Here is a 13,221-nt window from a genome sequence, read left to right on the forward strand (position 1 = left end):
CAAAATATTTGATCACTAGAAACAATCATGCTAATATAATTAGCTATTTTTAATGAGTAAAAGAAATGGTTCATTCATAAAGTCGAACATAAAGGGAAAAATGTATACATGGAAAATTTCTTCTAAAAATACAGAAGGCTGAAAAGTGGTACCACAATTACTTCACAGTTCTGAATCCTGTACAGTTTGATTGAACAAAGGTCTTACCCGATCAGAATGGCCAGTGGCTGAGGCTAGAAGCTTTCCCTTTCTCCAGTCCCAAATGCAGACTGTGTTTTTGGCATCCAATCCCACGGAGGCTAAACACTAAGAAAAAGAAGAATAATACCTGAAAGTGTTGAGAAGATTTCCTATTATTCATGCTTGCATTCAACAATAGTTACTGATTACCTACCATAGCTAAGCATTGGATTTCTTTTGAACAAACTGATTCTCAAAATCCATCTGAAACCCAAAACTAAAGATACCACAGTAGATGACTTTGTTCAGACCTAAAAGTTGATGTTCATTTGTCCTTTTTAAACACAGGAAACATACATCCAAACATACATCCAGGAAGGTACTGAAAAATCACTGGGAGTCACAAGAATAGACTTGAAGGCAGGCCTTAATGTTAAGCTTTTTAGTTAAAAATCTTAACGTGAGATTTAGGGAACCCTGGATTCTAAAGTCTCAAAGATTCACCAAACTGCTGAAATTAAAGGTCTGATAAACTCATTAAAAAGAAATCCAATAAATGAGGCCTTATATTTATTCTTAATTTTCTGTAATTTCACAAATATTTAAAGTGACTAAGGAGGATATGTCATTTTAGTAAAAGTAATAGGGTATTTAACCTCCTAGTCTAAATCTTTTGGGTTTAGATCAGAACTTGTCCGCAAAGGGAGAACAAAACTCAACACACACAATTATATACAAAATGAAAAATGTCATAAGCAGGGATTTGGAACACCAAAATCAGAGTTCTTACAAGTAGCAGACAACATTGTAAATTAGAGGTCTAATGTAGAAGTACATTTCATTTCTCTTTTGATTTGGTAAGTAGCCACACATAAGACCACGAAAACTTAGTTAATCTCCTTAAATCTCAGTTTTCTCATTTATAAAATGTATGTAAAAATATTTTATTTTGGGCCATGGATATAGTTCAGTAGTAGAGTATTTGCCTAGCATGCAGTGGCCCTGAGCTTGATCCCAGCACCTATATAAAAAGATGTTTTCTTCTTTTAACTTGCAGTATTGTTATGTGAGCCAAATGAAATGATGTATTTTCAAAGTCATTTGATTTATAGTGCTGGCAAAATATGAGTATCTGAGGTTAAATACCTCAGAGAGTGTTTGAGAGTATGAGCTTGTCATATATGGCTAAGTGTGTACATGTGTTGTCATGTGTTGATCAGGTGTCTTCACTAAACCTGGGTGCCAATGGATACCCTTTTGCTGTAATTTTTCACTGAAGTCTGCAGCAATGGACAAGACATGGTTTTATTTTTTTATTTTATTTTATTTTTTTTTTGGTTTTTCTCTGGTACCAGGAACCGAACTCACGACCTTGCGCTGACATGGTTTTATTTTTATCAGTGTAAGAAAATAAGAGTGGATGAATTTCGTTCAGGTTTTTTTTTTGTGTGTGTTTATTTTAAAAATAAAAGGAGGAAAACATTAACAGACAGACAGCCTTTTACAAAATAGCAAAAGAACAGTACAGACAATACAGAGTTACAAACAAAGGGGTAGGAAATGAACAATGCTTGCTGTATCACATACTGATATCTTCAAAATGGTTTCTCAGGAAAACAAAGAGAGACACGCAATATTGATCAATCTAGGACTCATTAACTGTTTCTCATTCAGGTTGTTTTTTAAATATAAAAAAGCATTAACAAATATAGGTAAAGTAAATCTCATTTTGTGAGTGACAAAAGGCCAAAAAAATCTATATAGTTCATTTGTAGCAACAGGCCTCACAGCTATCTGGAGAAGTATTTCTAATGCCTTTGTCAATTACAAAGTAATGGGCCATTTGTCAATTTCTAAATATCATTTGATTCCAATAAACTCTGCCTAGGAATCAGTGCAGACCTGAAGTAAAAGTATCAACAAGCCATGAAATCCATCAAGGCAAATGAATGGGAGGTCATTTTTCATAAATGACAGTTAAGTAACACAGTGCACTCCTGAACTCACCCTTTGAAATGGAACCTGGAGGGGAACAGCTGAATTCTAATATGTTATAACATGGACAAAGGACATTCTGGTTTGGTTTGGTCTGGTCTTGGTCTTTTTGAGACAGGGTCTTTCTTTGTGGTATAGGCTAGCTTCAAACTCATGGCAGTCCAAGGAAGGGGAGGAAACTTTGTTGTGGGGATTGCAATGCTTTCATGAAGACCTCTGAAGTACCCTCAAGGGCAAAGAATGTGAGCAGGGCAATTCAGAGAGCAGCATGACAATGGGCATGGAGGTGCAAAGGTGCAAGATCTTGTAGAGGAATCTTGTTCATTTGTTCAGTTGCCCTACATGGGAACTGCAGAGATATGGCTAGAAAAGCTGGTTCACCTAGCGTGGCCAAGTACAAAGTGTGGACTTCTTTCAGTGATGCTTCAAGCGTTCTTAGCTTCAAGGAATGCTTGGATGCTTTTCTCAGTTGGTGAAATGCATTAACAAAAAATGAATTATAAAGAGACTACTTAAGAAGTTATTTAAAATAAGCCAAGCATGGATATAACGGAAATTAAAGGACAGTGGCTGAGAGAATAGGACAGAGAGGATAAATTCCAGAATTATTGTAAAGAAACTTACAAATTCACAGGAACCAATGACTGTTTGAAAGGGAAGGAGGGAGGGTTTGAAGCAACCTAAGGTAAGGAATCAAGTGGATTAATAGCAGGTAATGTTACCTTGTGAAAGCACATAGCTTGAGGTTCATGAAGATGGCTTGGTACAGCCACTATTCCAAGTGGGAAGCTAGTATTGGGTAACAAAGCAAATTTTTGCACCATGGTAGACCTAGCTTCATGAGTTTGTGACTTCTTTTATAGAGGTTTTTTAATACAGATAGTGGGACTAGGGGAACCAAAACTGAAGCCTAGCCAGAGTTGAGTGCCAGTACCATAAGTTTGGAAAAGGTGAGGGATTCCAGGAAGCTGCCAAGGTAGCCAGCAAAACTGGGTGGCTATTTACATTATAATTTTAGGTGCACGGTAAGAAGTCATTAAAGAAAACAATCAGAGAAATATACACACCTGTCCATCTGAGTCAAAAGCCAGGCAGGCAACTCCATGTGTGTGAACATCCTTAAGAATAGAAACAGTCTGGACATTATAGGAATCCCATATGCATATGTATGGCTCCTTCCCAACTTGGCCAGTTGCAATCAGAGTTTTGTTGGGGTGTAAGGCAAGGCTGAAAAAGACAAAGGTCTCTTCACATCTTCTAACTGGACAAAGAGAGACACTGATAATCTTTTACTCAAATTTGTTTCTCATTTTAAATCATTCATCTGACCAGATGACCTAAGAAAAAAAAGGTCTAATTGTCCCAAAGTAATTAATTACCTGTTGGGTCTAAATTGAAATGTTCAGCTTTGGCAAAGAGAGGCTTAGCACAATTTGACAATAATTTCATCTAATCTTTCCTAATTGGTTACCTTGAATACCAAACACTATTATGACTATGTTTCCCCAATCAGAAAATCTTCTATATAGTTTTATTGTTTTTCAAAATATTGCTCAACTTTCAAGCTAGCTTTTGGCTTTAATTTGAAAAAAATGCCATTGCTAGGAGAAAGATACCTTCTCAGTTAATTACACTTGCATACAGAAGCACTAGATATTATCCTCATTAGGATTTCAAAGCACAATAGGCCTGAAGGTCAAGCTTTGTTTCTGTGTCTGTTGTCACAGATTATGCATTTTAAATGAAAATTTCTAGTTTACACAAATCACTCTGACACCAACAGAACCACAAATTACTATGTTTGTGGTTTTTGTAGCAATTTTCCTCTGCAGTCTAATCAAAATAAAACTTTATCAGATACCAACCAGTATTCCAGAAGCCTCTTAGAATCAAGCAGGAGAAAGGCTGTCATCACTATTCCTAGATGAGAAATCCCTATGTATTAAATTCATTTTGTAAAGAAGTTGTGCTCTTCTAAACATAGGTATTGGGGATTTAAAACAATTAAAATGGGCCAGGGACATAGCTCAGAGGCACAAGCGCCTGCCTGGCAAGCTCAAGGCCCTGAGTTCAATTCCTGGTACCCAATAAATGAATATAATCCAATAAATTTGTGATTCAATATTTAAAAAAAAAAGGGGGGAGGGCTAGGGATTTAGCTCAGCAGCACAGTGCCTGCCTGGCAAGCACGAGGTCATGAGTTTGATTCCCGGTACTGGAAAAAAAAAATAAATAAAACAATGAAATCAAAACCAAAACAGAGCACATTACCTATGTGGAAAACTAGCAGATAGTGTGCTCATGCAATAAGCCAAAAAAACAATGTTTTTCAGTCTCAGTTTTCAACATCTGTTCTCACACTAAGCAGAAGTAGATTTTCACTTCTCAAAATCAGTATGGTATTAGGAATATATGCTCTGAAATCAGATGTGTGGATTTACTTACTGGGTGTCCCTTGCCATCTCTAATTTTTTGGAAAAATTACTCTTTTGCCTTGGTTTTTTCAATGACCAAATAGAGATAATACATAAAAACAAATGACATAATAAACATAAAAGCACTTTGTACAGTTCCCGGCTCAGGGTGGGCACTTAGTACAAGTTTCAGCATCATCACTGAGTAAGTCCCATTCTGGAGATGCAACCAACACGTGTGTATCTCTGTGGACTCAGCATGCCTTTCAGAAATACCCTGCTCTAAGTGAGGACTGGTTATATAACAAGTGCTTTCTGGAAAATGTACCCTTAGGAATCTTTATAAGGAAATAATATAAAAAGAAAGCCCATATAAAGGGGTAGCTTTTTCATGACAGATGAATGCTAAGTCCTTTAAAACTTCTCAAGGTTGTAGAATACTTTAGCATTCAGAGCTGGTGAGAGATGATAAAGTATGAAAGGACCATCCCAACCAGTTTCATTGAGATATATCCAATAATTGGTGGTATGTAGATGTGTTAGCTTCTGATTACCGAAACAAGTATCTGAGATAATTAAGAGATAGTCAAGGTTTGTTTTGGTTCAACTGTCAGCCCACACTCAGCCGGCCCTGGTGCCTGTGGCCCGTGGCAGGGCACCATAGCAGGGGCACAAGGTTGGACAAAGTTGCTCCCCTTATGCAGGGAGACGAAGAGGAGAAAAGGGTTGAGACCTCACTGCGCCTTTCAGGGGTGCCTCCCAAAGGACCTAAGGGCCTCCTTCCATGTCCTGCCTCCTGGCTGCAGCACCTCCAGGGTACCACCCCACAGAGTATGTGCTATTGCTGAGACCTCTGAGCGACACTGAGGCTCCAAACCAGAGCGGATGTCCTAGGAGATGGTGACAAGCTGATGAAGCACTGTGTTTGCTCCATTAAACTAGGTGGATAGAGGCAGTCTGGGAAAACCCTACCTATGACAAACGTCTGTTTCAGTTCATTAATTCAATAAAACCTTGTTTAAGGGTTTAGCATGTCAGGGGCAGTGCAATAGACACAGAAACAGAAAATACACTGCCTGTCTATCAAGGAGCCCACCAGAGGAAGGATAGACAGGTAAACAAATTATTACCCAATCACACATACACACAGTGACACAGAGAGGTGGAGGATGGAGTGGTCAGCTGCCCAGGACATTCGGGAGGGTTTAAGATAATATAAAAGGCAAGGAAAGCCAGGTATAGTGACACATGCTTGTATTTCTTGGCTATTAGGGAGCTTGAGACAGGAGGATCACTTGATCCCATGAGTTTGAGGTTACCCTGGGCAATATGACTCCATCTCAAAAAAAAAAAAAAAAAAAGAGACAAGGGTACAAAAGGGCATTCATATGAAAATGTAGTGCTCATAGGTGAGAGTCTTGCAGAGAAGGTCAGGAAATAAGATGGGTCCAGCAGACCAGGGAAATTTATGAGAGCCCTTTAATCAGGGAACTAAGTTCCCACTGACAATTCCTAGCAGGGCACAGCAGGACCAGTTTCACAGTGAGATGTACTGGGAAGGACAGAAATGTGCGGAGTGTTAAGGGAAGGGGCAAGGACACTAGCTAGGAGCTATGTGAGAGATAGTGAGGTAGACAAAAAGGATGACTCAGGAACTATTTTAGGATGAGAGAGAAAAAAAGTTTGGGACATCTGAAGCTAAGAAAAAGCTTGAGCATGTCAAACTTGATGCAAGGTTTTGGCTTAGTCAACTGTGTTTATAACTCAGAGAGCAGCTATTATAGTTTGAAGCCTGTGAGCCTCATCCTGGAAGAAACGATCTTAACTGCACCTAACCTTTAGCAGGGAAGCCAAGGGACTCCTCAGGTTAGCGCTACTCTGGGACCTAAGACCTAGGAAAACCAGATTTGACTATGCCATATGGCCTGGCCTTCATCATTCCGCACCTCAGGTGGCAGAGTAAATATGAACAAATGCTTGCTGCCGGGGAAGTGAATGATGCCAACAATTCTGTCTGCCATGTTGCCTCTCCCTTTTGCTACAGGCAGCCAGTTCTTCTACCTGGGGATGAGATCGCAGATAAAAACAGCATCATTTCCCCTGGAAGACTAGAGATGCTTTTCAAAGACAAACTCATCTGCTGTGATCACAACTTGTATTTGAAAATGCTTGAGATACATGCTACATTTCTAAGATCCTGAAGCACTAAGAAATTTTTTTAAGAAGTCATTGCTCCATGTTACTATTCTCTAATATCATGATTCCTTACTTTTCTCAGATGATTCTTAGAATGAGGAGAGGGAAATCAAAGAATAGCTTTCAACAAATCTTTAAAGAAACCTTCAGATTAATTTATCAGTCTGAGTCATTCAACTAGCAGTACTACCAAAACACTCCTTACTTCAGATTTATAGTATTTTTATTATGGTTACTATTTTTCTTTTTGTTCATATTAAGGCCCATAAATTTATCACATTCATTAAGAAGCTCATATTTAAATTATTTTTCTTCTTCCTGGAGCTTCTTTATGCCTATCTTGAAATTGTTTCTTCTCAGTCCATGGTAACCCATTTCTTCAGGTTCCTTCTTTGCCAGTGAAGCGCGTTAACAAAGCTAGTCATTTTTCTTTTTTATAAGCCCAGAGCCTCGGACATTGCTTCTCTACCTTACAAGCAACATGATTGCTTAGAGTGACTCAGGATATTACTATTTACTCATACGCTTGTCAGGAACAGGGAGAACAACCTGAACAACCTTTATTCACTTTACTGTCACTTTCTTTCCTATCAATTTTCAGAAACTCTGAAACAATGACAGAATTGGTGCATCTTCCAGAACAAGGCTGAGATTTACTTTTATCTTAAAGTTGTCATATCATATTTCAGTAGCACTTCTTAAATGTCAAAAGAAAAAAATTTATGAAATTTAATCACTGACTTGCAGGAGAATAATTTAAAGTGGTACTTTTATATAATGGAATATTACTCAGCTATAAAGAAAGATAAACTTGAGGCCTTTATATTTAAATGGTCACAACTAGAGACCATACTCATAAGTGAAATAAATCAAACATACATGTGCAAGCACTGCATTGTTTCACTAGTGTAAATCTTGAAAGAGGTAATTTAAACTCAGAGGTATGATAGACACTATGAAATGATAGGAAACCACTCAAGAGTAAAGGGTAACTGGGATGTGGGAAAAGAGAAGGGAAAGAAGGAGAAATTTTGTATGTATGTATATACAGGATGGTTAACATGGTTGTTCTTCTGTCCTCTATTTCTATGCTGAAAGAAACTGTCAGTAAGTCTTTGGTTGACCAGTATTGCATGTCTCTATCTGTTTTCATGAGAAGCCACTTTGAAGATATCAGTATGTAATACAACAACCATTGTTAATTCCCTACCACTTTGTTTGTAACTCTGTATTGTCTGTACTATGCTTGTGATATGTTGTAAAATGTTGTATGTCTGTTAATGTTTCCCCCCTTTTATCTTTAAAATAAAAAAAAATAAAGTTTCAGTAATGGTGAAGTTGCAGAAGCATTTGCCTAATGGGTGTTAAGCTGTTTGAAGTTATCTACAGTAGTTCTTCTGCCCACGTCTCTCCATTTACGAACTCAAGAATTTCGTGAGAAGTCATTCTGAGCGGGATCTGCTTTTGTCTAATGCCAAAACACCTTTGGAATTTCAATTCATAAGCATTTTAAATGGAAGGTGTTTTTATGAACATTTCTCATATAAAATCAAGTTTTACATACATTTGACATACTTTAAAATTGCTCTTTGCTTCTTCTACAGAGTGCCTGAACCTAGAGAAGCCACCCTAGTCACAAAGTTTACATCTTAGTATCTAATTAAGTGGCTGTGGTAGAATTGTATCCTCCAAGTGCCTGAGCATTGGATTATATTTCATGAGGTATGGCCAAACTCTCAAGGAAATTATACAAGCAGAAAGAACCATCATGACACAAACCCTAGGCTTCTTGTCTCATTTACCATATCAAAGTGCTGTGATTCTTTCTCTTACCAGATGTATTGATATTATTTATATTTCTAATTTATCTTCCAATTTAGAGTTCATAAATCCAACTCTGCCTAAGAAAACTTGTGTACATTTTACCAACTATTATAGTTACAACAGCAGTGTCACAATATTGAAACTTTTAAAATTGACTCCCTTTTATCAAGGGTTTCAATAAAATGGAAGTCTCGTTCCACACCCACACAGAAAGGTTTGGTATTATTCTATTTTTCCTTTGGTACTCAGTTTATTGCATTTATTGTGTAATACACATGGCAAAAAAGAAGGGATCAAGCTTCGAAAGAACCAATTTTCTCTGTGTATATATAAATCTAGTTCCATTGGGAAATCCCATCTTCTGTTACCATAGCAATAGAAAGCACTGCAAAGCAGGACTTTCATAACCTATCTGGGAGAAGAAATAAATTCATTTCTGTAGCATACCAGGAGGGAAAAAGCACATTATCTTCATGTCAGATGAGATCAGGAAGATTTCCAAATACACTGAGCAGGGGAGAAGATTAGTAGGGTCATGGAAAGAGCCTTTCTTAGGAGGCTGGACAAAAGCCACTAAACAACACTAATCATTCTTGATTCCATGAGGCAAAAGATTATATCTGACTACTTGTTCCAAGTTCAGAATTTAATAAATGTTCATAAGTCTAACTTTACCTCACGAAACTTCATTATTGCCCAACTGCTTCAGTGAATCTCTCAGTATTAACTTTATTAGGAAAGCATGAAGCTTTCTCTCTCCCTTTTCTGAACATAACCTTAAGCAAAGTATTGCAATGTTGGAGGCACAGCTGGATATGTCTTAGGGCTGGACTGTGAGGGCAGAGTGAAGGCTGCTGCTCTGCGGGTGGAAGGAGAAGTGACTCAAGCTCAGTGCATGTGCACCTGAAGCACAGCGAGGAGAGGAACACTTGATCTGAATGTAGTGGCCTGGAAGCAGTGAAGCCTTGCACAGGTGTGGGGGTGCTCCAGTCCTTCCCTAGACATGTGCCTAGCCATCCTGGTGATGTGCCTAGCAGTGCTACCACTGGGGCTGTGACCTCTTCTGACACCATAGTGAGGGCTTCACCTTCCAAGTGGGCCTAGATAACATGAACAAAAGCAACAGAAACTCAGGGCACCAGAATCCATTCCATTTTCCTAAACTGCATAAGCCCCAGTATACTGGTATGATCCAGTGTTGAGCAGTGTCACTCCTCAACTTGGACTTTTCAATAAGCATGATCAGCGATGCATCCGATGAGAATTAATGTGATTTTAAAAATAAAGGAACATAATATCTTGCATACTGAGTGTCCATACTTGTACTGGGATGGCACTGTATTCCGAAGGCACCTTCTTAGCACGTTAAAGAGAGGTTTAAGTTGTAGTGGCTTGCCAGTAAGCAGAGGATACTTGCTTCACTGATGCACCATTTCCTCTGCTTTGTGCGATCAGAGCATGCAATGGCACAGCTAGGGCCAGTTTAGATTAGCTAGCAAAAACTGAAATCTCAACGGCTTTGTGAACCAATGTTAAGCAGTCATTGTTAAAAATTAAGTTATATAAACTTATAATAAATTGTACTTAAACAAAGGTAATATGCTCCAAACTCATTATTTCATTATTATTTCACTATCTTTTACCATCATTTGCTCTCTGGAGGTTGTCTATTGCTATTTTTTGAAGGCAGTAATACTACAGAATAACGTTTGAATGCATTTCTCTTCCCAACTCCACTTTCTTTGTCATCCTGCTGGCTTGAAATCAGCTCAGGCAGATTACTTCCTTTTTTTTAATTTAAGAAATAAAAGAAGGAAAACAAACAGACATCCATTTACAAAATAGCATAACAACAATACAAACAAAACAGAGTTACAGACAAAGTTGTAGGAAATTTACATTGGTTGTTGTATTATTTATTGATATCTTCAAAGTGGTTTCTCAAGAAAACAAATACAGACGTACAAGATTGATCAAACAAGTAATCATTAACTGTCCTTTCTGTAGATCAACTGAGTTAACTATCCTGTATATATATACATACAAAATTTCTCCTTCTTTCCCTTCTCTTTTCCCACATCCCAGGTGCCCTTTACTTTTGAGAATTTTCCTTTCATTTCACAATGTCTATCACACCTCCTAGTTTTTATTCACTCTTTCAGGTTCTTATACTGGTGAGAAAATATGATGCTTGAATATGCAGGTCTGATTTATCTCACTTATGAGTATGGTCTCTAGTTGTGACAATTTACCTATAAAGGCCTTGAGTTTATCTTTCTTTATAGCTGAATAATATTCCATTATATAAAAGCATCACAATTTTTATTATCCAATACTCAGTGGATGGACATTTGGGTTGCTTCCACAATTTAGCTATTACAAATTGTGCTGCTATGAACATGGGTGCACATATATTTCTGTGATATGACGTTTTCAGAACTTCTGAGAAAATACCCAGAAGGGAATAGCTGGGTTGATTGGGACGTCTAGACCTAGTTTGCTGAGAAGTCTCCAAACTGATTTCCACAGTGGTTTCATCAGTCTGCATTCCCACCAGCAGTGGAGAAGAGTTCCTATTTCTCCACAGCCTCGCCAGCATTTCTTATTAGTTGTTTTAATGATAGCCATTCTTACTGGGTGAGATGAAATCTCAATGTTGTTTTAATTTGCATTTCTCAAATGACTAATGATGTTGAACACTTTCTCATGTATTTATTTGCCATTTATATTTCTTTATCTGAGAAGTATGTATTCATCTCAGCTGCCCATTTTGTTTTTGTTTTTGTTTTTGTTTTTTTGGTTTTTCTCCGGTACCAGGAACCGAACTCACGACCTTGCGCTTGCCAGGCAGGCGCTTTGCCGCTGAGCTAAATCCCCAGTCCCTCAGCTGCCCATTTTTGGATTGTGTCTTGAATTTGGGGGGTCTGATTTTTTAACTCTTTATATGTTCTAGAGAGAAGACCTTGGTCTGAGGGACAGTCAGCTAAAATTTTTTCCCAATTTGTGGGTTTTCTTTTTACTCTGCTGGTGATTTCTTTAGATGTGCAGAAACTTTTCAGTAGAAGGAGATCTCAGTTGTTCATTCTTTGAATTATTTCATGGGCAGTTTGGTTTTTGTTCATGAACTCTTGAGGCAGATTATTTCTATGATGGTAACCAACAAAGGCTTGGCTTACTGTTTTGTTGGCTTCTAGACTTAAGAAATATGAAGATAAAATGTTAAAAATGTAGAATGAATGTGTATCTACCTGTAGCTGTTACCCTGTAAATAAAACTGCAAACTATTTGTGTTGAAACATTGTTACACAGTTCAACGAAGATGTTCATATCTTCAGCAAATGACTAACCTTCAGTTTTATCTATTTAACAAAACAGCCAACATTCAGATTAGAACCACACTCATGCATCCACAACACGAGACATGCTGGGGACTGAACCCAGGGTCTGTGCATGCCATTGAGCTACATTACCAGTCACAGACTTATTTTCTGCATCAGATAATAACCTAGCTTTTATTCCTCAACCATAGGTTAACCACAGACACAAGAGTTCTGAGAAAAATCAATGAAAGCATTTTTGAAAATCAACTGGCTATGTGGAATTTATAACTGAGTATTATATACTTCATTATTTGTAAATTTTATGATAGATAATTATATGTAAATTTGTAACATTTATAATAAACTTATGAACATGCATGCATAATTTTTTTTGGGGGGGGGCATCTGGTTAAACAGTTACCAGTGCATCAGTGAAGCATGTCTCCTCTACTTACTGGCAAAAAATACTTTCTCATAAATCATGTTCATCAAATTACTCAGTCTCTCTGGACCCCAGTTTCTTGTCCCTAAATGGAAACAATACCACCTGCCTCACAGAAGGATTACATAGATTTAATAAGCCCTAAAATAGTGATTAATGCAGTAGTGCTCAGATTATCAGCAAGCACAATGTAGATGGTATTATTATTAATTAGCTGCCATGTGGCACAGACATGTGACAGCTCCCCAACATTCTAAGCTGGGAATTGACATTCTAAAGCCAGGAAAGCCATGTATATAAAGAGTGATAGTGAACTATTTTCCAAAATTTAAAAATGAGACTAGGAGTGCTCCAAGAGCTGCTGGTCCCATGGTTTGAGTCCATGCTTTACTCACACTGACATGGTTCCCAGAACTCATGGAGAGACCCAGGTATTACCCATCTACTTCCTGGGGGCACAGTGGGCAACCCAGGACCCCACAGCCATTACAAAGTGAGTCTGTGGCCCCCGCATACCCACGGCAGGCAGGTGGTCCTCACTCAGAAGCTCCAGGAACTGCTCTAGCTGGGGGGCATGTGTGGCCCCTCCCTGCACATGCCCTGCACTGAGTGAGTCAGTGCTCCAAGAGCTGCTGGTCCTGTGGTTCGAGCCCATCCATTACTCCCACTGCCACAGTTCCCAACTGAAACTTGTGGAGAGAGCCAGACAGGAGGTCCTCACTCAGAAGCCCCAGGGACTGCTCTCACTGGGGTGTGCATGGGGCCCCTCCCTGTTTGCACCCTGTGCCAAGTGAGTGAGTGCTCTAAGAGCTGCTGGTGCAGTGGTCCAAGTCTGTGCTTTACTTGTGCC

General features: G+C 38.4%; 1 protein-coding gene across 6 annotated transcripts in view; it reads right to left on the reverse strand.

The window, feature by feature from the left end:
• Positions 1-13,221, reverse strand: part of Eml6 (echinoderm microtubule associated protein like 6) — a 336,360-nt gene that overhangs the window by 181,082 nt on the left and 142,057 nt on the right. For all 6 annotated transcript variants that reach the window (XR_001234170.1, XM_013514625.1, XM_013514624.1 and 3 more), the window contains exons 2-3: positions 3,243-3,402; positions 208-306 (exon numbers count right to left, since the gene is read on the reverse strand). Coding sequence is in view for 5 of the 6 variants with exons in the window: in XM_013514625.1 (XP_013370079.1) it covers positions 208-306; positions 3,243-3,402 (259 nt within the window). In the remaining variant the exon portion in view is untranslated. The remainder of the gene's footprint in view (positions 1-207; positions 307-3,242; positions 3,403-13,221) is intronic.

Source organism: Chinchilla lanigera, unplaced genomic scaffold (assembly GCF_000276665.1).
Source record: "Chinchilla lanigera isolate Chin_1 unplaced genomic scaffold, ChiLan1.0 scaffold00023, whole genome shotgun sequence".
NCBI classification, from domain to species: Eukaryota; Metazoa; Chordata; class Mammalia; order Rodentia; family Chinchillidae; genus Chinchilla; species Chinchilla lanigera.